General features: G+C 43.8%; 1 protein-coding gene across 1 annotated transcript in view; it reads left to right on the forward strand.

Moving 5' to 3' along the window:
- The first annotated feature begins 5,756 nt into the window (after positions 1 to 5,756).
- Positions 5,757 to 26,722, forward strand: part of ctnna2 (catenin (cadherin-associated protein), alpha 2) — a 140,845-nt gene continuing 119,879 nt past the window's right edge. Inside the window, exons 1-3 of the mRNA XM_042343656.1 lie at positions 5,757 to 5,846; positions 10,844 to 11,000; positions 14,835 to 15,035. Coding sequence (XP_042199590.1) covers positions 5,811 to 5,846; positions 10,844 to 11,000; positions 14,835 to 15,035 — 394 coding nt within the window. The 5' untranslated portion in view covers positions 5,757 to 5,810. The remainder of the gene's footprint in view (positions 5,847 to 10,843; positions 11,001 to 14,834; positions 15,036 to 26,722) is intronic.

The following is a 26,722-nucleotide window of genomic DNA, read 5'->3' on the forward strand; positions in this document are numbered from 1 at the left end:
GTAGGAACCCGGTTGATGATCGATTTGTGGATCGTTTTCTGGGAGTAATAATCCCTTGAAAAAAATAAAATAAAATGAATAATAATGTGGTCACTCAATCCATGATGGTTTGTGGACACTGCTGTGCGCAATTGGCTGCCGCATTTCGCCCACTTAATATAGTCAATTCACTTTACAGTATATCTGTGAAGTGCTTTGAAACATTTCAACGACGTGATAAGGCGCCATATCAAATGCAAGGATTATTATAATTTTAAATTTGCGAAGCTAACCCCAATGATTCTCACACACCCTCTACCCACCTAGAATTTTATCCCTTTGTCAAATGAGTTGTTAAACTGAGGTCCCTTTCACCTGCCTTCTCATTCCAATAGGCGTTAAAACGTCCCATAACGCTATTACAAAGTCCTTTCGCCTTGTTATCCTGGCTATTATGCCTCCCCTATCGATATCCACCCCAAAACAATTCAAATTAAATGTTTATTGCTGCTTGAAGATCATCAGCTACCTTTGCCTCCACAATAACTTTCATTTAATACTGAATTATTCCCATGCTGTGAAACACTTTGTGATGTTCTTTTATGTATAAGGCACTGTATAAATGCAATTTGTACCTGAATATAAAACAAATCTGTGCAGAAATATTTTGTACATATAATTATGTACAACATTATAGTATAGAAACAGGCCATTCAGCAGCACATGAGCCTGATCTGATTCCCTCTACAATTCCCCTCTATTCCCCTCTCCCTCATGTATGAGTCAAGCATCCTCTTAAATGCTTTAGTACTTTTTGCTTCAATCAAAGCTTGTGGCAGTGAGTTCCACATTCTCACCACCCTCACCGTGAAGAGGTTTTTTCACCTTTTCAAAGGTGCTATACAAATGTAATTTTGTTGTTGTTAAGCTCGGTTCGATCTCCTTTCCTATATTTTGTGGTTACCAGCTGCTTAAACAATACTGTTTCTTAAATGAGTCCAGCATCCTAGCCTCTAGCAATCTTCCTCAAAGCCTAGACCAATAGAAAATTTCGGATGTATTTGCAAAAATTGCGGGTACATTTGGCAATTCTTGTGGGGGATTGTGGGGGTTGTTTGTTTATATTGAGAGGTACATTTTACTGCAAACCTACATTTTTTGCACTTTAGTGATAGAAACTAAACATGAAGAAATAACCCATATTAGATTGTTGCAAAAAACTAGCAATGCTTTCTTTAACAAACCTGGGTGGCCCACTTGTGGGGTGGATAATTAATCCTGACTGAGGGGCTCCAGAGAGAGATAGGCAGACACAGAGAGGGAGAGACACACACTCACAGACACAGAGAGGAGAGACACACTCACAGACGCAGAGGAAGAGACATACACACAGACACAGAGAGGGAGAGACACACTCACATCACACAGACACAGGAAGAGACACACTCACAGACACAGAGAGGGAGAGACACACTCACAGACACAGAGAGGGAGACACACACTCACAGATACAGAGAGGGCGAGACACCCACACAGACACAGAGAGGGAGACACACACTCACAGATACAGAGAGGGAGAGACACCCACACAGACACAGAGGGTGAGACACACACACTCACAGGCACAGAGAGGGAGAAACACACTCACAGATACAGAGAGGGAGAGACACCCACACAGACACAGAGAGGGAGAGACACCCACACAGACACAGAGAGGGAGACACACACTCACAGACACAGAGAGGGAGAGACACAGACACAGAGAGGGAGACACACACTCATAGATACAGAGAGGGAGAGACACACACACAGACACAGAGAGGGAGAAACACACTCACAGACACAGAGGGAGAGACACACACACTCACAGGCACAGAGAGGGAGACACATACACACCGAGAGGGAGAAACACACTCACAGACACAGAGGGAGAGACACCCACACAGACACAGAGGGTGAGACACACACACTCACAGACACAGAGAGGGAGAGACACCCACACAGACACAGAGGGTGAGACACACACACTCACAGGCACAGAGAGGGAGAGACACACTCACAGACACAGAGGGAAAAACACACACTCACAGACACAGAGGGAAAAACACACACTCACAGACACAGAGGGAGAAACACACTCACAGACACAGAGGGTGAGACACCCACACTCACAGGCACAGAGAGGGAGAGACACACTCACAGACAGAGGGAAAAACACACACTCACAGACACAGAGAGGGAGAGACACTCACACACACACTGAGAGGGAGAAACACACTCACAGACACAGAGGGTGAGACACCCACACTCACAGACACAGAGAGGGAGAGACACACTCACAGACACAGAGAGGGAGAGACACAGAGAGGGAGAGACACACAGACAATCACAACAGAAGGGCCTCCGATTGGAGAGAAGCCCATTTCCTGCGTGTGCGTGTCTGCAGCTGCTCCACGGTAACCATGTTGAGTAAACAGTGCAAGAGACCCAGGGCCACAAGCTCACTGTGGGAGTACAGATGTGTAGTGGGGGGTAGCGGAGTGGTGTTTGTGTACAGCCAGTTATGGTGGAGAGGACAAGGGGTGTGTAGAAGGGTTGAGCAAAGGCGCAGATCATGAAGTGGGGTTTAAGCACGTCAGAGAGGTAGGGAGGTGTTAGGACATTAATTGATTTGTAAATAAGAGTGAGGATCTTGAAATCAATCCATTCTGCACGAGAGTGTCAGTGGAGCTTGGCAAGGACTGGGGTTACAGTGATGTGGAGTATGGGACATGTGAGAATATGGGCGGTAGTGTTTTGGAAAGGAGGGCATTGGAAAAATTGAGGCAGGAGGTGATGCCTTTTTAATTTAAAAAATCACAGTAACAAGAGGGTACAAATTCAAGTTAATAACAAAAAGTGCTTCACGGGACATACTGTAAAGTGGAATGGGTGAGTATTTTGTAAACGAAACACAGCAGCCAGTTGCGCACAGTGATGTCCCACAAACAGCCATGGAGCGAGTGGCCAATTTTATTTGGGGGATTGTCAACCAGGACACTGGGAGAAACTCCTCTTTTCAAATAGTGCCATGAGATCTTTAACGTCCACCTGAACAGGCAGACGAGACCTTGGTTTAAGGTCTCATCCGAAGGACAACACTTCTGACAATACAACACATCCCCAACACTGCATCAGAGTGTCAACTTAGACCATGTGATTCCAAGTCCCAAATGGGGTTTGAATCCACAACTTCCGAGTTAGAGGAGAGAGTGTTACCACAGTACCAGGCAGTCACACAAAGCACCTTTTCACATCTCAACAACAACAAGGAGTCCTGTAACTCAGTGGTTAGAGCACTCGCTTTGCAAGTGAAGAGACCTGAGTTCAATTCCAGGCAGAGGGCGAAACCTTGGGCAAGTTTCCTTACTCCACACACCTAATAATAATCCCTCCAAAACCAAACACAATAATAAATTGGTCATTTTCAATCTACGACTGTTTGTGGGACATTGCTGTGCGCAATTGGCTGCCGCGTTCGCCCACAAATATACAGTCAATTCACTTTACAGTGTGTTCTGTGAAGCGCTTCGGGACGTCCTCCCGACGTGAAAAGCGCTATATCAAATGCAAGGATTATTATTATTATTATTATTTATGTAGCGTCCTTCACGCGGGGTAGTGCCCCGGAGCGCTTCACAGAGGCGAAGACTGACATTGGGAGAACATCTCAAAGTGCTTCAGAGTGGGATCAGATTGACTAAAATGGAGAAAAATACTTAACAGATTTGCTGGGCCAAATGGTCTGGTGTTGCATTGCAGTATCCTGTGTTTTAAAGGGAACAATTACGAGGTCTTGCTGCAATGCCAACAGCTGATGGATTTGGCAAAATTAACCAAAGGAAGAGCTTGCATTTTTTATGGTGCCTTATTAGACTAAAACATTTATATAAATGGACTAAAACATTTATATAGATGCATTTAAGAGGAAGCTAGGTAATAACTGGTTTCATCCGAATGCTGGATCCAATTAAATTTTCAAGACTCAGGTGGATAGATTTTTGTTTAGATAAGGGTATCAAGGGATACAACAACAACAACAACAATAACTTGCATTTATAAAGCGCCCTTCACGCAGGGTAGCGTCCCGGTGTGCTTCAATGGGATATGGAGCAAAGGCAGGTAAATGGAGTTGAGGTACAGATCAGCCATGATCTAATAGAATGGCAGAACAGGCTCAGGGGACTGAATGGCCTACTCCTGTTCCTCCGTTCCTATATACACATGAGAGAGAAGGGAAAAGGCGGAGGGAGTAAGGATGTAACAACAACAACTCGCATTTATATCGTGCATTTCACGTGGGGCAGTGTCTCGGAGCGCTTAACAGTGACAGCCTGACGCCGAGCTGGGACAAGGGAGAAGTTGACCGTAAGCACGGTCGAAGGGGAAGGTCTTCAGTCGTGATCTAAAAAAGGCAAAGGAGGGGCAAGATGGAAGGATTGGATCACGTGGAGTATAAACACCAGCATGGACTAGTAGGGCCGAAAAGCCTGCTTCAGTCCTGTACATTCTGTGTAAATCTATGTGAACATCTCAAAACAAAATGTAGTGACTGTTTTGGCCAGAAATCACAACAGACATGTCCCACAAACAGACATGAGGTTAATGACCAAGTAATCTGCAAGACGGCTGACCAGGACCCCGGGATGAAACTCCCTGGCTTTTGTTCTTCGACCAGTTTAATGAGATCTTTGACATCCATCTGAACATGTAGACAGGACATTATCTGAAAGATGCAAGGAGCAGGTTTTCCTTGTTCTGGAAGCAAAGACTAGTTCTAAGCATCCAGTTGAACTAAGCATCCAGACTGTTTAGGCCCTTCGCTACTCCTATTTGAAGCATCTGTCTGTGACTACACATCAGCCTGTTGACATTGCACCCTTGGGAGCACCAAAGGGTATGTATCACACTCTCATGGGTCTTCTTGGAGCAGCTTGTTCTCAGCTGTTTGAAGACATAGGACCATGATGATGATAATCTGCTCAATTAATTCATATCCATCTCTGGTCAGTGCCTCCCAATGCCTGGCTTCCTTTGATATGTCCCTGTATGCCAGCACTGCTCAAAGAATCAGCAATTTCTGTATCCATTGCCTGTTTTACACTTCTACAAGCACAACAGTGTTTGTTGCAATCAGTTAGGTGAAGAAGATGTTATCAAGCTCTTATTAAGAGTTTGAAAACACACCACTATGGAGGGTGGGGTGGGTGGGGGAGAATGGATTTGAACATTGTAAACTAGGGTGCTTGCTATCTATGAATTAGTGTGGAATCCTGCAGTGTATTGGTTAGAGCACTCGCCTCCACACGCCTCTGTTAACCTACCAGTAAGTATGAACCTGGTTGTTACTTGCTTTTCTGGAGGTAATAATCCCTTCAAAAAATAATAATAATAATAATTTGGTCATACAATCTATTACTATTTTTGGGATACTGATGTGCGTAATTGGTTGCCGCATTTTGCCCACAAAATGTAGTCAATTCAATTTATATTTTGTGAAGCGCTTTCAGACGTCTCAAAGACGTAATAAGGAGTTATATCAAATGCAAGGATTATTATTTATCACATTGCCTTCATTTGGGATTCAAATGAGATATAGAATTGCTCATTTATAATGCAGATGGTTTGGCTGATGCTCCCCTTGACTTCTACTTGATTTCCCTGCAGATGATGCACATTATGAAGTGTCAGATTTGCTTGGTAATGTACTTTTTCACTTGCTGTCTAAATCACAGGTTGCAAACCTTGCCTGCTCCATCTCAAATAATGAGGAAGGTGTGAAACTGGTTCGCATGGCAGCAACCCAGATCGATAGCCTCTGCCCGCAGGTAAGAAAGGCTAATGCTGAAAATTGTATATTGACTGCAACGCAATCACAGACACAGAGCAACTTGAAGAGAGACACAAAAAAAGCTATCAGTATGAAAATTATAGTGTCAGGTATATAATACTGTTCTGATTATCTTGCACAGTGTAAATGACAGCAGGAGGCTCACAAACCAATCACCCGCTTTTGGAAGCAAACACAAAACACTGTTTTTTTTTAAAAAAACTTTAGATACTTCTCATACGTACAAAGATGCTATTATCTCACGCTGAATCAAAATACCTGTCAAACGTTAAATAGAAAACTTTAACTGTGTGTTTATCGGACCTGTTAAAAATTCTACAGTCGATTTGTGATAAACAGAACCTGAGCCAAGTGCAATTCTGAATGTGCTGAGCCATATCCCATTCAGTTCATTGCAAGGAATTTGAGGTCTGAGATCCCTTGTTCCTTCTGGGTGTTTGATTTTGAAGCCTGTTACACACAACAATAACACATTTACATTTATATAGCACCTTTCACGTCAGGAGGGCGTCCCAAGGTGCTTGATAATTAATAATTAGTAATGCAACTGGCTAACGGGTTTCACCCACACAATTCGCAGACTTATCATTTAACAGAATAACCTGTGAAACGCTTTGAGACACCTCAACGACGTGATAAGGTGCTATGTCAAATGCAAGGATTATTAACAACCCTGGTACCCAAGCGGGTGGGGCGGGTGCCAAGCAGAGGGAGGGGAACGAAGACCGAAGGGGTGGCCAAAGAGGTAGGTCTTGAGATGAAGGGGCGAATCAGAGGGACTCAGGGACGGAGTTGCAATCAAGTGGCAGATAGCTGTGATTCCTGTATCTAATAAATATTAGAATCCAACTGTCCTCCCTACGCCCAGTCTTTGACTCTGCAGGTGAAAGTGTTCCTCAGACTCTCTTTTCCTCAATCGATTGCTCATTCAATCTTTCACCAGAAGCTTTTCATTAGAAGATGCTAAATGATGTTCTGTTGGCTGTCAGCTCAGCAGCATAATGTTAAAATTATAATACAACACAACACGCAGAGCCCCAAGGCAAAAGTCATGCAGGATCCTTTGAGACCTGAATGTTTGTCCACCTTCGTGTTTATATTCAATCATCTTCTCCAGGCCGTGGAATTGCAATGGCTGCCTTGGTCGTGATCGATGCACCAGCTAGAAATATATTTACATGGCAGTTTTATTCACTGATCAGATGAAGTGTCCTTTCTCCTCTGGTGAAACTGGTGATTTTCCCCCAAGTATTCTAACACAGTCTCCTGAGGCAAGCTCACAGCAACATAACAATGGGTATGCAAGATAACAACACAACTCCAACACAACAACAACTTGCATTTATACTTGCACACTCCACCTTACTAAGCCAGTCTGGAACCTTGGCATCTTGTTTGATCCTCAACTATCCTTTCTACCCCACATCTGTGCCATGACCCGCTCTGCCTTTCCCCCATCTCCGCAACGTTGCACGGCTCCGCCACTGTCTCATACCGCAGGCTGCCGAAACCCTTATACACACATTCATAACATCGAGGCTCGACTATACAAACTCCTTGCTTTTCAGCCTCGCCAACTCCTCCCTCCATAGGCTGCAGATCATCCAAAACTCTGCAGCCATGTCCTCTCCTGCATCAGGCTTCATGAACCTATCACCCCCATCCTCGCCCGACTCCACTGGCTTCCCATCACTCATTTCAAGATCCTGGTCCTCACCTTCAAAGCCTTCCATGTACTCGCTCCCCCCTACCTCTACATCTTCACAAGCCCCTACCAACCTGCCTGCTCCCACCAGAGCCTTCAGCCACTCTGCCCTCATCCTCTGGAACTCCATCCCGCAGTCCCTCCACCCTTGCCTCCTTCAAGACGCATCTCAAGACCGTCCTCTTCGACCATGCTTTTGATCAACCTCCTTTCCCTCCCCCCCACCCTACCCATTCCTGACCCCCAGCTCGAGTCTGAAACACTGACTGTACAGCATCTTGCAAAGTCCTCCTGACGTGAAAGGCACTATACAAATGCAATTTTGTTGTTGTTATTGTTGTTGCATTTCTCTTCAGTTAAAGAGTCATTAGGGCCTTTAGAGGCATTGAAAATTCCTGACATTGGCTACATTCACAGCATTAATCTTCTCACAAACAGAAAGACAAGCATGTATAAATAAACTGAACACATTTCAAAATGTCCGGTTCATAATAGATAAAACTGCAATCTTTGCACTGCTCTCTTTGTTTTCAGACCTTGATGATATTGTACAGATGTGAAATATTCCATCAGATATCACCTGATGAAAGCTTTTCCCATTCCGCAAATTAATAATAGTAATCCTTTCATTTGATATAGCACCTTATCACGTCGTTAAGATGTCTCAAAGTGCTTCACAGAATATACTGTAAAGTGAATTGACTGTATATTGACTGTAGAGTCCTGTAGCTCAGTGGTTAGAGCACTCGCTTTGCAAGTGAGAGACCTGAGTTCAATTCCAGGCAGGGCGAAACCTTGGGCAAGTTTCCTTACTCCACACGCCTAATAATAATCCCTCCAAAAAAAAAAAAGAAACAATAATAAATTGGTCATTTTCAATCTACGACTGTTTGTGGGACATTGCTGTGCGCAATTGGCTGCCGCGTTCGCCCACAAGTATACAGTCAATTCACTTTACAGTGTGATCTGTGAAGCGCTTTGGGACGTCCTCCCAACGTGAAAAGCGTTATATCAAATGCAAGGATTATTATTATTATTATTTTATGGGCGAAACAAGATAAAATGCCTGTAAAGCAGAGCTGGCAGCAATTACATACAGGGCACTAGCACGATCAGGGAAACATTTCCGACATTTATTTTTTAAAGAGAGAGACTTTGAGGCACCCAAGTGGGCTATTTGACTCTCGCTGGCTCCATTAAAGTCGATGCCTTTTGTTTTGGACACGGAATAAATACATCTGGTGTGGGCAACGTTACAGTTTAATTCATGATTACAGCTGTGGTTTAAGCTCCATGGTGGCTTTTTGTCAGTAACGGAGCTCAAAATATTAGGATGCTCTGAAAAGCCTTGAGTGAATTGTTGTGTAAGAAATTTTTTTTAGCCTGTACCTGGCAATAAAGATACTGCAGATTTTAATGGACCTGATGAAATCTAAACACCAGTGTCATAAGGTGGGCTTGTTACTGGGGGCTTGTCCATGCATTTTATATTGTGCCAACTTCTCTCCCAATAATAACAGCAATTCTGCCAGATGAAAAAGGCCGCTTCAAAGAGATTTGCCAGCTGCTAATGCCCACATTCTACATCCAGCTGAAGGCATGGTTAATCATTCAGTGTTCACACCATCTACTGTTTGTGACCCATCACTCAGTTGTCACTTGTCAAGGTCTTCCCAACAGCCACAAATATTGGAACACAGACCACGTGTTCTCCTGAGTGTAACATCAGACGTAGAACATTTTGGTTCAAACAGTGACATTACCTGAGGCCCAAGAATTTTGGAGTCAGCCGGGTCTAACACTTGCGGAAACACATTCCCATACTTAAGAGCATCCAAACTCAACTGAAACTTCCACACATGTAGCCAGCCACGCATGAAATTTCAATTTCTGGAATGGAATGCGCACTCTCTCCCTGGATGGACACATCTTTACGTTTGGAGAGAATTTGACACAGGTTGGCAAGAACCAAGACTTGGGCACCAGAGTGTCCGTTGGACTAACTGCTGGAGTCTAACCACCTAAAACTGCATAGCTTGCCATAGTGAGCAATTTCTGGCAAACTGCCACTGCTTGTCCAGCTAGGACCGCCCTACCAGTTAGGGCTTTGGCTTGTAGGGTTAACAGGAGCTGAGTGGGAGGAAACCTTGCTCCAGATAAGTCACTGGCTCTGCCTTACGATCATTGGAGTCCTGTAGCTCAGTGGTTAGAGCACTTGCTTTGCAAGCAAGAGACCTGAGTTCAATTCCAGGCAGGGCGAAACCTTGGGCAAGTTTCCTTGCTCCACACGCCTAATAATAATCCTTCCAAAATAAAAAAACAATAATAAATTGGTCATTTTCAATCTACGACTGTTTGTGGGACATTGCTGTGCGCAATTGGCTGCCGTGTTCGCCCACAAATATACAGTCAATTCACTTTACAGTATATTCTGTGAAGCGCTTTGAGACGTCTAGAAGACGTGAAAAGCGCTATATCAAATGCAAGGATTATTATTATTATTGCCGTACAACATCATATTGAAGCCAGAGTAACTAAACAGGACTGTGTCAAACCAGTTTCCAAATTTTGCTTTCCAAAATCCCTCACGATCTTGAATTTTAAAGCAATTGTCGCAAGCCTATCGACATGAAGGCTGGGGTGGGGGGAGCTCTGGAGTGTCCTTTCCATGGCCTTGTGACTTGCTAACTCTATAATGACCTCTCCGCTCCCTCCTCTCAGCAGGCTCCTGCCTGCTCCACGTCTGCTTATGGGACACTGCTATGCGCAATTGGCTGCCGTGTTTTGCCCACAAATATACAGTCAATTGCCTTTAAATTATATCCTTGAAGCGCCTCGAAACATCTCAAAGACGTGAAAAGTGCTATATCAAATGTAAGGATTATTATTATTATATCATGTATCCTGTCCTGTCCACCCCAACACCAGCAGTTGAGCCCCACCTTCTGGTACTACATCCCACAGTCCCTTCGCCTTTCTCCCTCCCTTGCCTCCTTCAAGGCCGTCTCAAGACCCTCCTCTTCGACCATACCTTTGGTCGCACTTCTATTTCTACTTTCCCTCCCTTCATCCCTCCTGTTCCCAACCCTTTGCGTGGATCAAAATCCCTGACTATCCAGTGCCTTAGGACGTCCTTCCAAGGTGAAAGGCGCTAAACAAGTGTAATTTGTTGACATGGCACATCACCATAAACTAGCTTCTCGGTGTGAAGTTACCAAGGGCTTCATGAAAGATGGCAGTACTGATACTACATGTGCTTTGTATTGTAGGTTATTAATGCAGCGCTGACTCTGGCTGCCCGGCCACAGAGCAAAGTGGCTCAGGATAACATGGATGTCTTCAAAGACCAATGGGAGAAACAAGTCCGAGTTCTGACAGAGGCCGTTGATGACATCACATCTGTTGACGACTTCCTAGCTGTCTCAGGTGAGGTGTAAGATGAGGAGATGGGCCAAGTATTCCCCCAAACACAATGTAGAATGAGTCCAGGCTGTTACACCATTGGGCTCAAATTGTGACATGTGATATCATCACATGGCAGATTATTGACCCCATGGTTTGCAAATAAAGGTTTCTCAAGAGATTATTATTAATTATTATTAATGAATTATTAGGCATCTTAAGTCCTTTCTCTTCGACCCATCACTTCCCCCCTCCCCCCGGCTCAACATCGTGCTCCATCACTGTCAAGCGCTCTGGAAAACCACCCTGAGTGAGGACCACTATATAAATGCAAGTTGTTGTTGTTGAGAACGTGTTACTACAGTGAGGAAGATACTGTCTCTGCTTCTGGACATCACCTTTGACCTCTTAGCCCTGAAAATCCAACTAATCTTAGCCTGTAAGACCATTTTGTCTTAAGCCTTAAAGCTGTGCAGAATTGCAGGGAAAAAACAGTTCTTTTGAATGGAAAGGAGAACTGGCTTCCAGATTCAGAATGAAATTAGGATTTCACACAACTGGATGGAATCGTAAATTTTAAAACAGAATGGTCTCACAGGGTAAAACCCAATAAAATCCATGTCAGGCTCCCCACCTGGTCCACTGAGCACCAGTTTTTGCACCTCGTCCATAACAACAACAAACGTATATTTGTATATCGCCTTTCACATCGGGAGGACGTACCAAGACACTAGACAATCAGTGTTTTGGATCTGAGCTGGAGGTCAGGATTGGGGAGGGTGAAGGGCAGGGTGGGAATGAGGATGATTGGAGGCACGGTCGAAGAGGAGGGTCTTGAGATGGATCTTGAAGGATGCAAGGGAGGGGTCAAGGTGGAGGGACTGCAGGATAGAGTTCCAGAGGGTGGGGGAGAGTGGCTTAAGGCCCGCCCACCAATGGTGGGGCGGGTGAGACGGGGGACGTGAAGCAGGCCGGAGCCCGCTGAGCGGAGGGAGCAGGCAGGTTGGTAGGTTGTGAAGCCTCTTCATTGAAGCAACAGAGACTTAGGCATTTACAGCACAGAAGAAGGCTATTCGGCCAATCATGTCTGTGCCAGCTCCTTCAGTTTGTGTTTTGCTCAGCGGGTGACTGACATGTGGAAACCCATCAGCATGCTTTAGGGTATCCAAACCAAACTGAGAATTCCATGCATCCCACCCACCTGGGTAATCCCCAGGATAGATTGTTGAAATGGAATGTGCACTCTCTCCCCAGAGAGACTCATCCTGGTTACCTAATTCCAGAAAGTATTAGGCGGAGGTTGGCAAAACCCCAGAGTGTGCATTAGGGTAACTGCTGGAATCTAACCTGCTATAACCACATAGCTTGCCATTGATATTGCTGTCTGGCAAGCTTTCCCTCTGCTTGTCCAGCTTGGAATACCCTATTCATTAGGGCTTTGGCTTGCAGGGTTAACAGGAGCTGGGTGGAATGACTCCTTGCCCCAGTGAACTCCCTCAAGAGCAATCCTTCACTCTCATTTACCTGCACTTTTCTCCTACTCCTGAGCTCTTTTTAAGGAACTTGTCTAGTTTCCTCTCAAAGACCAATATGGATTCTACCTTAAACAGCTCATGAAACGGAAACATTATTGCGCAGAAATAGGTCGAGCCACAGGAGCCTGTTCTAAAGTGTTGAAAGAATGAAAGAAAATGCAGCAGATTGCTGTCTGCTCAGCCTTCCCTGGAGAGCAAGAAGAATATTTCTTCAGATAAGAAAGTCTCCCTTTCTCTCATGCATAACCACATGAAAGCCTTTTCTATTTATTACTTGGGCACTGTTGTATAATGGCATGACAAGTTTTTCTTTGTTCCCACACGCATAGGAACAAGAAACAGGAGTAAGCTATTCAGCCCCTCGAACCTGTTCCACCATGCTATAAGATCATGGCTGATCTGTACCTCAAATCCAATTACCCGCCCTTGCCCCATATTCCTTAATACCCTGACCTAACAAATATCTATCCACCTCAGTCTTGAAGATGTGGATTCAGCATCCACAGCCTTTTGGGGGAGAGAGTTCCAGATTCCCACTACCCTTTGGGTGAAAAACTGCCTCCTGATTTCACTCCTCAATGGCCGAGCTCTAATTTAGGCGTAGAGATTATTTAGAGCTCATAACCTCTAAAAGTTATTCCCCTTGTTCCGGATTCTCCCACCAGAGGAAATAGTTTCTCTGTATCATACACACACACAATGCAAAGAATGCAGATGTTTCACATGTAAACAATTTTTTTTCCTTTATTTCCGGAGTTTTCTGAAGTGCCCATGGATTTTGTGTGGCTATTGTTCATTCTGATTGCACAGTGCCTGTGGGAAAGTGCGTTGCTATTGTGTGGTTTATTTCACCAGCTGCATTGATTCGCATAATTCCCTTTACTGTGTGTCACAGAGGAACACCAATGGACTTGCATCTTCTTACTGTTATTAATCTCCATATGCTGCTTTGTGACTACTGAAATCTGAAGCTCCCCCTTGGAGTTCAGGGCTAATTGATACCAATAATGGGAATTAAGAAAAACTGGATAGTGGATTAAATCAACAGAAAGGCATTCTTTTAGCATTATAGCTAGGTTAGAAAATAAATCAGGAAACATTTCTTCATTGTGAGAATGTGGAACCCACCAGCAACAACAACAACAACTTGTATTTGTGTAGTGTCAATCATAGGGTTAGCGTCTCAGAGCACTTAACAGCGGTGGAGCCTGACTCCAAACCGGGGAGATGGGGGAGATAACCATAAGCATAGTTGAAGAGGATGGTCATCAGCTGCGATCTGAAGATAGACAAAGAGGGCAAAGGCGGAGGGATTGAGGCAGAGAGTTCCAGAGTTTCGGGGTGTAGTGACTAAAAGCACAGCCACTGATGGTAGAGCGGAGGGGTTGAGGGATGCGTAGAAGGCTGCTACCAGCTGAGTGCAGGCAGCCAGTAGTGGAGTGGGGTGTAAGCAAATCAGAGAGTTATGGAGGCGCTAGAGCATGGATTGATTTGTAAGTACGTGTGAAGACAGCACACAGAAGACTGTAGAGGCAGGATCCATTGGGAAGTTTAACAGGGAGATACATACAGTGGAGTCCCATTGTAAGCGCATTGGGGTTTCACAGAATCCCAACCTGTATTATAATGGGCCACAACAGCCAGTCAGTGCTTCTGCATTCACAGCGTAGGTACATAACCAGTAGGTGCATAGGGTGAGAAGTGAGCAGGCCAGCCTCATACAAGCACAGTGAATGGGGCCCACACTCCACGCTATAAAATAACCCACATTATATTGAAGCGCATTACAATGGGGGTATTAATTAAGAAGGAATGGGGAGTAAAAGCATTGGATTAGATCCATTCAAACCCATAATGTCTGTGGGTCTTTTAATTAGATTAGATTGGCTCACATGAAAATAAATTATAAGTGCAGATTTGATAGTCCGAATGCTTTGTTGCTTTGCTGTGACACTATGGGGGAAAATTGTGACATGCAGTGTAATAAACAGTAATAATTATCACATGGAAACCTTAGTTTGGTTTGGATATTCTTGAGTACAGTGATTTTACAGGGTTTTTGCATGTATCAGACACACAGCCGAACAAAAAATAAATCACATCGACCAAAAAAGGGACTCAAAGAAGTCAAGTTAACAATGGTCTCGGAAGTGAATCCCACCCGCTCCCTCGAGGAGAGAAAACTACTAACAGTTATTGACTATATTTTGGTAGATGTGATAGCTATACTGGTGAAAATATCAGGTGTCTTATTTTCCTCCACTCTGATGCTGCAGCGCTTTTCTTTATAATCTTTTGCTTTATTGATGTTCAATTCTCCCAGAGAATCACATCCTGGAGGACGTGAACAAGTGTGTAATCGCGCTGCAGGAGGGGGACGTGGACACCTTGGATCGCACCGCCGGAGCCATCCGAGGCCGTGCCGCCCGAGTCATTCACATCATCAGCGCCGAAATGGAGAATTACGAGCCTGGAGTGTACACCGAGAAAGTGATGGAATCCACAAAGCTCCTCTCAGAGACTGGTATGGATACTTACTCAAAACCTGCCTGAGTTATTATATTATTATAAGTGCTATTAAAGAAGTTATTATATTATTATTATAAGTGCTATTAATGAAGAGGGAAGAGTATAATAATAAAAAGCACTTATAATAATAGAATAATAATAATCCTTGCATTTGATATAGCACCTCATCACATCGTTGAGATGTCTCAAAGCGCTTCACAGGGTATATTGTAAAGTCTATTGACTGTGTGTTTGGTGGCAGCCAATTGCACACAGCAGTGTCCACAAACAGTCATGGAATGAGTGACCAAATGTGTTTTTTTTTGGACGGGTGTGTGTGGGGGAGGGGGGGCTTATTACCCCGGGAAACCAATTCGCTAATCAATTAACAACTGGGTCAAATGCGGCACCCACTCTGTACACAGCAATGAAATTAATGACCAATTTTACATACAGCATTCTGGCCAGGACACCCTTCTTTTTCAAATAGTTCCATGGGAATCTTTAACATCCACGTGAATAAGCAGATGGGACCGTGGTTTAATGTTCAATCCGAAGGACTGCACCTTTGACAATGTGGTGCTCATCCAGCACTGTACTGGAGTATTTAAAGCCTTGATCAGCAACTTGAAACCACAGCCTTCTGTCTCATGAATGAGCCAGGCTGAGTGTAAATTACTCTTTATAGGAGTCCTGTAGCTTTGTGGTTAGAGAATTTGCCTCGCAAGCGAGAGGTCCCAGGTTCGATTCCCGGGCAGGGTGAAACGATGGGCAAGTTTCCTTACTCCTCATGCCTCTGTTTACCTAGCAATAAGTAGGAACCCGGTTGTTAGTCGATTGGAAGATTGCTTTTCCAGGAGTAATAATTCTTTCAAAATAACTAAAAAAAATTAGTCACTCAATCCATGACTGTTTGTGGGACACCACTGTGAGTAATTGGCTGCCACGTTTCGCGCACAAAATATACTGTCAATACACTTTACAATATATTCTGTGAAGCCCTTTGAGACGTCTCGAAGACGTGATAAGGCGCTTTATAAAATGCAAGGAGTATTATTGTTATTACATACCTGAACCTGAAATGTAACAAACAAACAAACAGATTCCATTTATGTAGCGCCTTTCACGTCAGGAGTGTGTCCCAAGTGTTGGACAGTTGTGCGTTTGCATTTGGTGGAGCTGGGTGGTTTTGTGATAGGGAGGGGTTGGGGTGGATCCCTGCGGAATTACTCGTCATATTCACTCGGTGTCTTCAAGATCACTGATTGCAATCCTCTTCTAGCCTTCGAGGGGGTGGGGGAGTCTTACTTTGTAAATGCCCATGCTGCTGCTTTATAATATCTTGTAAAAGTCAAGCTTGTTTTTTTACCCCAAAATCTTACTTACCAGTGAAGAAATCCTCCCTTCCAAGTTTAATTCCATCAAAAAGCAGGCTAGCCGAGAATGGATTAAACTCCTCAACCATAGCAGGTAAGTCTGAGTGACAGACCGCCCGAGCCCCTGAGGACCGGCTCGTCAGGTGCACAATTACTTGAGTTACCAAAGCATTGCGGCAAAGTTGGGGAAGAAAAAACAGATTGAAATTCACTGAAGCTCTGGAAAACAACATCAGTTTTTTTTTAAAGATTTTTATAATTAATTCAACATAACATACGACAGAGAAAGTTGTTTGTTGGAAGAAGAGAGTGTGTCGGGGTACTTCGAAATCCTGTAGAGTATTGGTTAGAGAACTAGCCTCGCAAGCGAGAGGACCCAGGTTTGATTCCCAGGCTGGTTGAAACCTTACTTCACATGCCTCTGTTTACCTAGCAGTAAGTAGGAACCCGGTTGTCAGTCAATTGGCAGATTACTTACCAGGATAATAATCCCTTCCAAAAAAAGATATAATTTGGTCACTCAGTCGATGACTCTTTGTGGGGGCATTGCTGTGCGCCGTGTTTTGCCCACAAAATATACAATAAATTCACTTTATAGTATATCCTGCGAAGCACTTTGAGCCGTCTCAACAACGTGATATGGCGCAATATCAAATTTACTTTCCTGCCTTTTGTCTACCTGGGTCAGTTGATAGTAGCCTCACCTCTGGGTCAGAAGGTTGTGGGTTCAAGCACAAAGTCCAGGCTAACATTTCGATGCATTGCTGGGGGTGTCCTGTATTGTTGAAGGTGCCATTCTTCAGTTGAGACATTAAACCAAGGATCTGTTTCTCTGTTCTGCTGGTCATTAAAGATCCCATTGCACCATTTGAAAAGAGAAGGGAATTTCTCCTGGTGTCCTGGCCAACAATACCCCAGATAAAGATTGATCATTCACTTTATTGGCTGTTTGTGGGATGTTGCTATGTACAAAATGGCTGCTGGGTTAGCCTACAAAATAATCTAGTAGTAAATCCTGTTAAGTACTTTGAGATGATGTTCCAACATGAAAGTGGCTATAACCAATGCAATTATTAGTAATATTATTAATTATATTTGTTTGGCTTCTCAAGCTTTTTCAAGGATATTACTTGACTAATCTACTGCTCGTATTGGCAACTCATTCTACATCTCCAGTGCTCTGGGGAAAATGTTTCCAATACTTCTAGGATTGCTGGAGAGTTGTCATTTTAAATCTGTAGATCTGGGATTGCTTGAATCTAAACTGAGGCTTAAAAATGTTTCCCAACCACAAAACTGGCAGACTGCCTCAACAGCTACTTAAAATTTAAAAATCTGGGTGAAAATTTACAGTTGTTTTTCAATGTTAAATAAAGCAGATCTGTCAGATAGCTGATTAGGAAATTCTGAGGCTTAGGATGACAGATGCTGGAAGCTGTTACCTGGAGTCTGGGTTTGTGAAAATTGGTCATTCACTTCATGGCTGTTCATATATCCAGGGCTTGGAATATTCCTAGATTAGTTTGCAGAGACTTAAGCAGCTGCTACTCAATCTCTATGACTCCAATTGATAGAACCATCGCTCAGTGGATAGAGACATGTTTCCAAACTGTGGGCCAAAAGATGGTAGCAGTTCATATTGAGCTATGCTGCTCACGGGGAATCTCACAAGGGGTTTCTGTTACCTAATATGCTACAATGGGACTTGGAACTCATATGCTCCTGCCTGATATTCCAACACAGTGTTCATTGGATTTGCTGCATTGTTGGAGGTGCTGTCCATTGGACAGCAATGTTAAACTGCCTGTTCATGTGGACGTTAAAGGTCCCTTTCGATAAAGAGAAGGAAACTTCTTCCGAGATCAAGGCAAACAATCGCAAAATAAAATCGTTCATTCACGTCATGGCTGTTTGTGTGCCTGCCACGTTCTCCCAACGTAATAGGCGCGATATAATAATAATCCTTGCATTTGGTCACATAATTGAGACGTCTCAAATTGTGACGTCTCATATTTACAAAATATACTGTAAAGTGACTTAACTGTATATTTTGTGGGTGAAACGCGGGAGGCAATTGCACACAGCAGTGTCTCACAAACAGTTGTGGATTGGGTGACCAATTTTTTTTTAAGGGATTATTACCCCCAAAAAAGTGATCCGCTAATTGACTAACAGCTGCTACTTACTGCAAGGTAAACAGAGGCGTGTGGACTAAGAAAACTTGCCTAACATTTTGTCCTTCCCGACAATTTGAACGCAGGTTCCTCTCGCTTGCGAGGCGAGTGCTCTAACCAATATGCTACAGAACTCCATATTGTCAGTTGTTAGGATTATTATATCCTCCTAGTGAGGGCTCAAACCTGTGCTTGTCACCTGTCAAATGACCAACTTATAACAATCTTCTGGGGAGAAAGGGAAAGGGGATTTTTGTAGGGTCTCCCCTCTGAAATGCTATCCCACGCTACCCCTCCGAGAGCACTATAAAACTGCAAATGGTTGTTTCCCTGAGGTTGAGCTGGCTCCAGGGTGACTTGCTTGGCAATAGAATGTCAAATCAACCCACTATTAGCATTCTCCAGTCTGGTTCATAAGACAGGTGGGTCCGCAGTATTCCAGTGCACTGCTGATGACAGCGCAACCAGCCTGGCTCATCTGTAGGACTTGAAAGGCAGACCAGTCGCTGAGGGCAGGGACTCTTCACACTTGCCTCCTATTATTCCTGCAATCCAAAGCTGGTTAGATTCCAACAGTTATGCGCACTTTAGGAGCCTTGGCTCTCGCCGTCATGCGCCTGATACTCTCCGGAAGCAGGTAAATAGGGTGCTTCCCTCTAGGGAAAGAGTGCACGTTCCATAGAAACAGGAGTAGGACATTCATCCCCTTGAGCTTGTTCCTGCATTCTATAAGATCATGGCTGATATGTGCCTCAACTCCAATTAGCTGCCCTTGCCCCATATCCATATCCCTTGATACCCTAACCTAACAAATATTCCATTCCAGATACAAGTCATTTCTATTTGTAGGTTACATACATATGTGACATTCACAGCTGCCAAAAAAAGTAAAATCAACAAAGGTCTTTGTTGGTGAGGTGGGTGGCTAGGAAGTGAACAGGTTTTCTCCTCAGCTGCCTTCACCTAGTAAAAGGTGGAGCAAAGCTCGGACTATGGCTTAGCTGATTTGATACGTAAATCAAGGCTACTCCACTGTACTCCAAGCCTAGCTTTTCAGTGTGACTTGCAGTGCTGTAGCCATGAGACTGGGATTGTGAATCTTCACACCAATAGCCCTGCAAACCACAGCCTCCTAGCTTCTTCCACCCAGTATATTCTGCGGGCAGAGACAAATGTGTGTGTGTTCCTTCTCCATTTCAAGGAAGGTAATAGAGGCAAAAGCATTGGGGTTATTGAAACGCAATTAGATGGTCGATCAAAGGCTAATCTTAGCTGGGCTGAATCATCCACTTATCCTACGTCCTGATAGCAGAGTGCAGTACTCTGTCATCGCAAGCGTGGTGTGTGTTTGGGTGCACTGCGATGCATCACGTTGTGACACAACATGGATGCCGTGGCACAAAGACAAATGGTTGCTCATTGGTCCCATCTATTAGGCGAAGGTTTAGGACAAGGCTCTGGAGTCACACGTCTAGATAGCCTCCATACAACTGATAGCAACTGGCAGTCAGTTGTGATTGCAGGATAGAGCAGGTTGCATTTCCACAGGGAATTGTGTCTTTGTGCCTGTTGCCTGTGGCGATAGTTGCCTGTGGCGATCAAAGATACAATGCTCCTGCAGTCCTCTGGATTCTGTTATGTTTTGCCATTCAGATGTGAGGATGGATCTACAGAAAGAGTAGTGTATTATTCAGATGGTGACAGGTTCCATCTGTAAAATATCTGACAAGGCCTATAGTCTCTTTATTTCTACCAAACTTCTCTGTTGTGCCAGGATTCCAGTCATTTGCTGCCAAATTTCCTTTGTGCTTTCTACTAAGGCTGTGGTGATAAAATCCGATTACGGGTGTTTGGGAATTGAAGTCAGATCAGCACTATCAATTTACGGAGTGATTGTGGAGGGGGTGTAAGCAGGTCAGAGAATTAGGGAGGTTCTAGAGTATGAAGTAATTTATAAGTGTGAGGACAGCACAGAAGGCAGTAGACGCAAAATCGTTTGGGAAGTTTAAAAGGGAAATAAGAACAACAGCAACTTGTATTTATATCGTGCCTTCCACGCCGGACAGCGTCTCAGAGCGCTTTACAGTTTAGGATCCCGCGACCGAGCCAGGGGGAGGGGGAGGCGCGGTCGAAAAGGAAGATCTTCAGCAGAGACCTGAAAATGGGAAGGGAGGGGGCGAGACGAAGGGAGGGAGGAAGGCAGTTCCAGAGCCTCGGGGCATAGTGGCTGAAGGCACGGCCACCGAGGGTGGAGCGGAGGACTTGGGGGACGAGAAGGAGGCCAGACCCGGAGGAACGAAGGGAACGGGTACTGTTTTGAGGAGAGAAGAGGTGCAAAGGAGTGCAGGGACTTGAATACAAGGGTGAGGGTCTTGAAATCGATCCTCTCTGGGATAGGCAGCCAGTGCAGTCTGGCAAGGACTGGGGTGATTGGGGAGCGGTGTTTCGTGCGGTGAGAATGCAGGCGGCAGAGTTTTGAATTATTTGGATTTTATGGATGGTAGTGGATAGGAGACCGAGGGCATTAGAATAGTCCAGCCAAGAGGTGACAAAGGCATGGAACAGGGTTTCAGGGGCTTTTGGGGAGAGGTATTAACGGAGATGGACGATGCGTCGGAGGTGGAAGAAAGAGGTGCTGGTGAGGGACCGGTGGTGGGGGAGGAAGGATAATTGGGGGATAAATACAGTGGAGCCCCATTGTATGACCATTGGGGTTCACAGAATCTCAACCTGTATTATAATGGGCCACAACAGCCAGTCATATCTATTTATGTATGTGGTGATGGCTACCATTTACAAGATCAAAGCTCTTCTGTTTGACTCCTGTCACACCTTCTCACTCCTCCATATCAGCCTTAATGAATGCTCATTCCACCTCATGGAGCTTCAAAAGCCTAATTGATTTCACCCCACTTTACCTCTGTGATTTCCTGAGACCTAAATGCCATCAGCTCAGCAAACACCGATCGGTATATAAATATATCAGTTTTGCGCTTTCAGGCACTAAACCTCGAAGTTTTGGAACTCTCCCACAATCCCTCCACCTTCCTCCCTTCTTCCCCTCTTCTAGATCACAATTGAAGACCTTCCTCTTTCACAGTCACCTCCTCCCAGCTTGGTGTCAGGCTCCGCCACTTTTCAGCACTCCAAGATGATGCCCCACGTGAAGGGCGATGTAGAAATGCAAGTTGTTGTTGTTGGATTATAAAATAATGACTGGGCGCACAATTCTAGTTACAACACAAAAAGACATTAGCCCGCTTCAGGTTTCCTGCCTGCTCCATTCCACCATCAATGGGGAGCCTTCATCCATTCTGTTCCACTCTTCAATCATGCACCCCCCCACACATACTTCCTACCCCACCCCACTCAGCTACCCAGTCAGTTGGTAAAGCCCTTGGAGACAATCTCCCAAAAGGTGCCTGTAGTAGGGCATGGGTCACACCCAGAAAACAAACCTACACCAAGGGCTTTAACAACAAAAAAAAAGGTTTATTTTGACAAGGAAGCTATTACTTTTTGGAGCCGGCTTCTCCACCCATTCCCCATCTCTCTCTGGCACTGGTTATATATTGGTGCTGATTCATTAACCTATTGCTGGTGTTCAATTAGCAGTTAGGGCCGGAACTTCAAACAACCCCAATTGGAGTCCAACCCTCGTCAGTTACATTGATTGAGGTCTTTTTTTAAACAATTAAAAAAAACACTCCTTTACACATAAGTGGAGCACCTATATCCATAGAAAACAGGAACAGGGTTTATCCCCTATCACAGCACTGTATAAATACAAATTGTTGTCAATCCTCCTCAGATCACACAGAGAACTTGTATTTATCCCTGCACTGAGTATACTGGCACAGTTCCCAGGTGCTTGTACAGATTTGTTAACTGTGGTCCAAAGGTTCCCAGCCACATTTTCCTGAAGGACGGCCAATCACAACAGAATCTCACTTAGTTGCCATGGAGATTATAGTTTAACAATATTAAAGAAAATAATGACTGGCAACACACTAATAGTTACAGCACATAGAGTCATTAGCATTGCAAAAAATTATATAATCTTCCCGGGCAAGGTGAAAACTTAGGCAAGTTTCATTACTCCACACGACTCTGTTTACCTAGCAGAAGTAGGAACCTGGATATTAGTCGATTGGTGGATCGCTTTCTGAGGGTAATAATCGCCTCAAAAGATAAATAATGTGGACACTCAATCCATGTCTGTTTGTGGGACATTGCTGTGTGCAATTGGCTGCCGCGTTTCGCCCACAAAATACAGTAAATTCACTTGACAGTACATTCTGTGAAGCGCTTTGAGACGTCTCAATGATGTGATAAGGCGCTATATTAAATACAAGCTTCATTATTATTTTGTACTCAACCTGCACTCTGACTTCCATCAGACTCTGACCACCCACCACCCGGTCTCCCCGTGCCTGGTCCATAATAAAATGAAGTCAGAAGGAGCAGATGTATCTACTGCAGTGACAATAAAACCTTGGGATTGTTCTCGAGATCCCTGCAACCCAAATAATAGAAGCTGAATTGTAAAAAAAAGTTGAGAGTGGTTGCCTTTATAATTCCAGAGTATTTGCTGGCCTCTGCTAAGTGCTTTGGTGCCAGAGATCACAAAAGCAGAGGTCACAAAAATATTCTAATGCCCATGTAAATCTCTTCATGTCATAATAATAATCTTTACTGGAAAGTGTAGTGATTGTGTATTTTGTAGGCAAAAGCAGCAGCCAATTTGCACAAAGCAATGTCCCACAAACAATTACAAAGTGAATGAACATTTTTTTTATTTAGGGGTTTGTTGATCTTTAATATCCATCTGAACAGACAAACAGGACTTCTCAGCTAAAGGACGGGAGCTCCAACAATGCAGCACACCTCTCATGTCAGCCTAGACTTTATATGTTAAAGTCCTTGCGTGTAGCAACTCTTACAGTTTTGCAGAGTTTAAGGATACAGATCACATAATAAATTGATCGCTCAAAACACAATTGTTTGTGGGACGCAATTGGCTGCCGCGTTTCGCCCATAAAATATACATTCAATTCACTTCATAGTATATTCTGTGAAGCGCTTTGGGACGTCCTCCCGACGTGAAAGGCGCTATATCAAATGCAAGGATTATTATTATTATTATTATTATTATTCTGTGAATCGCTTTGAGATGTCTCAAGGCGTGATAAGGACTATCATTATAAATAATTATTTTTTAATTTGGAGCATTTTCCGATGGTCCTTTTAAAATAATGGATTCAAAATTACAGCTTAATTTAAGAACTTGTTTTCAAAAATTCAACATGATTTTAAATTGCAAGTTGATGCTCTTGAGCCTGAGATTGCATGGAATTTTGAACTTCAGCTACTTCAACAAAGAAATGTATTTGGAAACTGTTTATTCCAATGAGACAGCAGTTGAATTTGGAACGCAAACTTCTTCGTTCCAAGGGCAGTCAAATAAAGAGTCCAGGAGTTAGCAATGAAGCAAAGGTTTCAAATAATCACAAGCTTGCCGTAAGGGTCCTTCTGTCTGCATTATCCTCCTGAGTTTCGGAGTCTAATAAAGACCAAAGCATTGGAGAGGTATGTCAGTCATATTTCAATTTGATTTATGTGCATGGCAATGCACTGTGCCAAGAGCAGATGGGAATGCATTAAAATAATCTTTGCATTTGACATAGGGTCTTTCACATCGGGAGGATGACTCAAAGTGCTTCACAGGCTTTGCTGTAAAATGTAGTGAGTGTGAATTTTGTAGACGTAGTTATAAAATAGTAATAGTCAGTTAATAAATATTTTTACCCACAAAATATACAGTGAATCCACTTTACAATATATTCTGCAAAGGGCTTTGAGGTGACTCAATGACGTGATAAGGCACAAAGATTATTAATATATTATTATATTACTATTATCAAATTCAAGGATATTTTAATACAGTCAGATATTGCAGCAGCCAAATTTATTCTCAATCCTGCAAAAGGAGAGCTGTGTAGTGCCTGCTCGGTGTTCCTTCAGATCAAATGAAAAATTATGCAGTTAATCCTCATTCAACGAGGGAGGGGATGGAACAGATTGTGACTAACAACTACAATTTAAATAATAATCCTTGATTTTGATATCATGTAAAAACATCTCAATGCCTTTGCAGCGTTTTCTGTAAAGCACGGTGACTGGGTATTTGCAGGCGAATATGGCAGCCAATTTACACACAACTATGTCCGAGAAGAAACCAGCAGGTGAAAGACCAATTTAACTGGAGGATCGTTGGTCAGGACAGCAGGAGAAATTCACTTCTCTTTCTGAACAGTGTCATAGGGTCTTTATCATCCACCTGAACAAGCAGTTGGAAATTTGTTTCAACATCTCATAAAAGCATGGCACCTCCAACAATGTAGCGCTCCCCAGTATTGCACTGCAGTGTCAGCCTCAACCTCTATTCCTAACCAAGAGATGCACGAGATACAAGATATGACTTGCTGTGATGAGTTGAGCTTATCTCTGGCTCGAATCACCTATCAACAACAACAACAACAACAACAAAACATTTGTATAGTGCCTGTTACGTCGGGAGGACGTCCCAAGGCACTGGACAGACAGAGTTATGGACACGAGCTGGGGGTCGGGGTGGAAGGGTGGAGGGCAGAGGGGTGAAGCAGGGAGATCAAAATCACGGTCGAAGTACGATACAATCTATACACTAGGTTGTATGGTTCAACCACAAATACATTCCAACAATAACGGTGCATGAGATGTGCTGTGTATGTGGCCACCCCAATCCATTTCTCTGCCATCTTCATGTTGCAAAAAAAATTACCCACTTGCGCCATGAATATTTCCCTGGCAACCTTGATGCCCATGGTTTCGCAACAATCAAATTCAGTTTTACAATACTGTACACATTAGATTTATATAGCGCCTTTCATGTCGGGAGGATATCCCAAGGCACTTAAGAATAATAATAATAATCCTTGCATTTGATATAGAACTTTTCACGTCTTCTAGATGTCTCAAAGTGCTTCACAGAATATGCTGTAAAGTGAATTGACTGTATATTTGTGGGTGAAACGTGACAGCCAATTGCGCACAGCAATGTCCCACAAATAGTCGTGGATTGAAAATGACCAATTTATTATTGTTTTGTTTTGGAGGGATTATTATTAGGTGTGTGGAGTAAGGAAACTTGCCCAAGGTTTCGCCCTCTGCCTGGAATTGAACCCAGGTGTCTCGCTTGCAAAGCGAGTGCTCTAACGACTGAGCTACAGGACTTCATAATGCCTTGGCTCCATTGTTGAGACATCTCAAAGCACTTCACAGCATATATTGTAAAGTGGATTGACTGCATATTTTCTGGGCAAAATGGGGCAGTCAATTGCGCACAGCAGTGTCCCACAAAGAGTTGTGGATTGAGTGACCAATTTCATTTGAAGGGATTATTATTCCTTCAAAGAGGCATAAGTCTTGAGACAGAGCTTGAACAAGGTGAGGGAGGCGGTGAGTCACAGGGACTTTGGGATGGAGAGTGGGACAGGTAGGCTGAAAGCCCACCTGCTAATGGTGAGGCAGGGGAGGGATATAAAGCAATCTGGTGCCCACTGAGTCTCCAATGCAAGGATTATACATTATTCTTGATTTTTTGACATAGTTTGTAAAATCTAGTATTGATGCATTAGAAAAGGTATAAGAAGCCGAGTAAGGGGGTCACATTAGCGTGGTTGGTACAACTCTCACTTCTGGGCCAGAAAATTTAGCTGCAGGACTCCACATGAACTCCTAAAGGATGAAACTTTGAGCTAGTTTCCTTACTCCACACAGCTCTGTTTACCAACAGTAAGTAGGAACCCAACAGTTAGTCAATTGACAAATCAATTTCCAGAGGTAATAATCCCTTAAAAAAAATGTGGTCACTCAATCCATGGTTGCACACAACAACTCACGAAGCCAGTCAGGAACCTAGGTGTCTTGTTCAACCCTCAACTGTCTTTTCTTCCCCACATCCAAGCCATGACCCTCTCTGCCTTCCCTCACCTCAGTAGCATCGCCCAACTCTGTCACTACCTCACCCCTCAGGCCACTGAAACTCTTGTTCATGCCTTCATCACCTCCAGGCTCGACTATGCAAATGCTCTGCTTGTCAGCCTTCCCAA

The sequence above is a fragment of the Callorhinchus milii genome, unplaced genomic scaffold, assembly GCF_018977255.1.
Source record: "Callorhinchus milii isolate IMCB2004 unplaced genomic scaffold, IMCB_Cmil_1.0 Scaffold1, whole genome shotgun sequence".
NCBI classification, from domain to species: Eukaryota; Metazoa; Chordata; class Chondrichthyes; order Chimaeriformes; family Callorhinchidae; genus Callorhinchus; species Callorhinchus milii.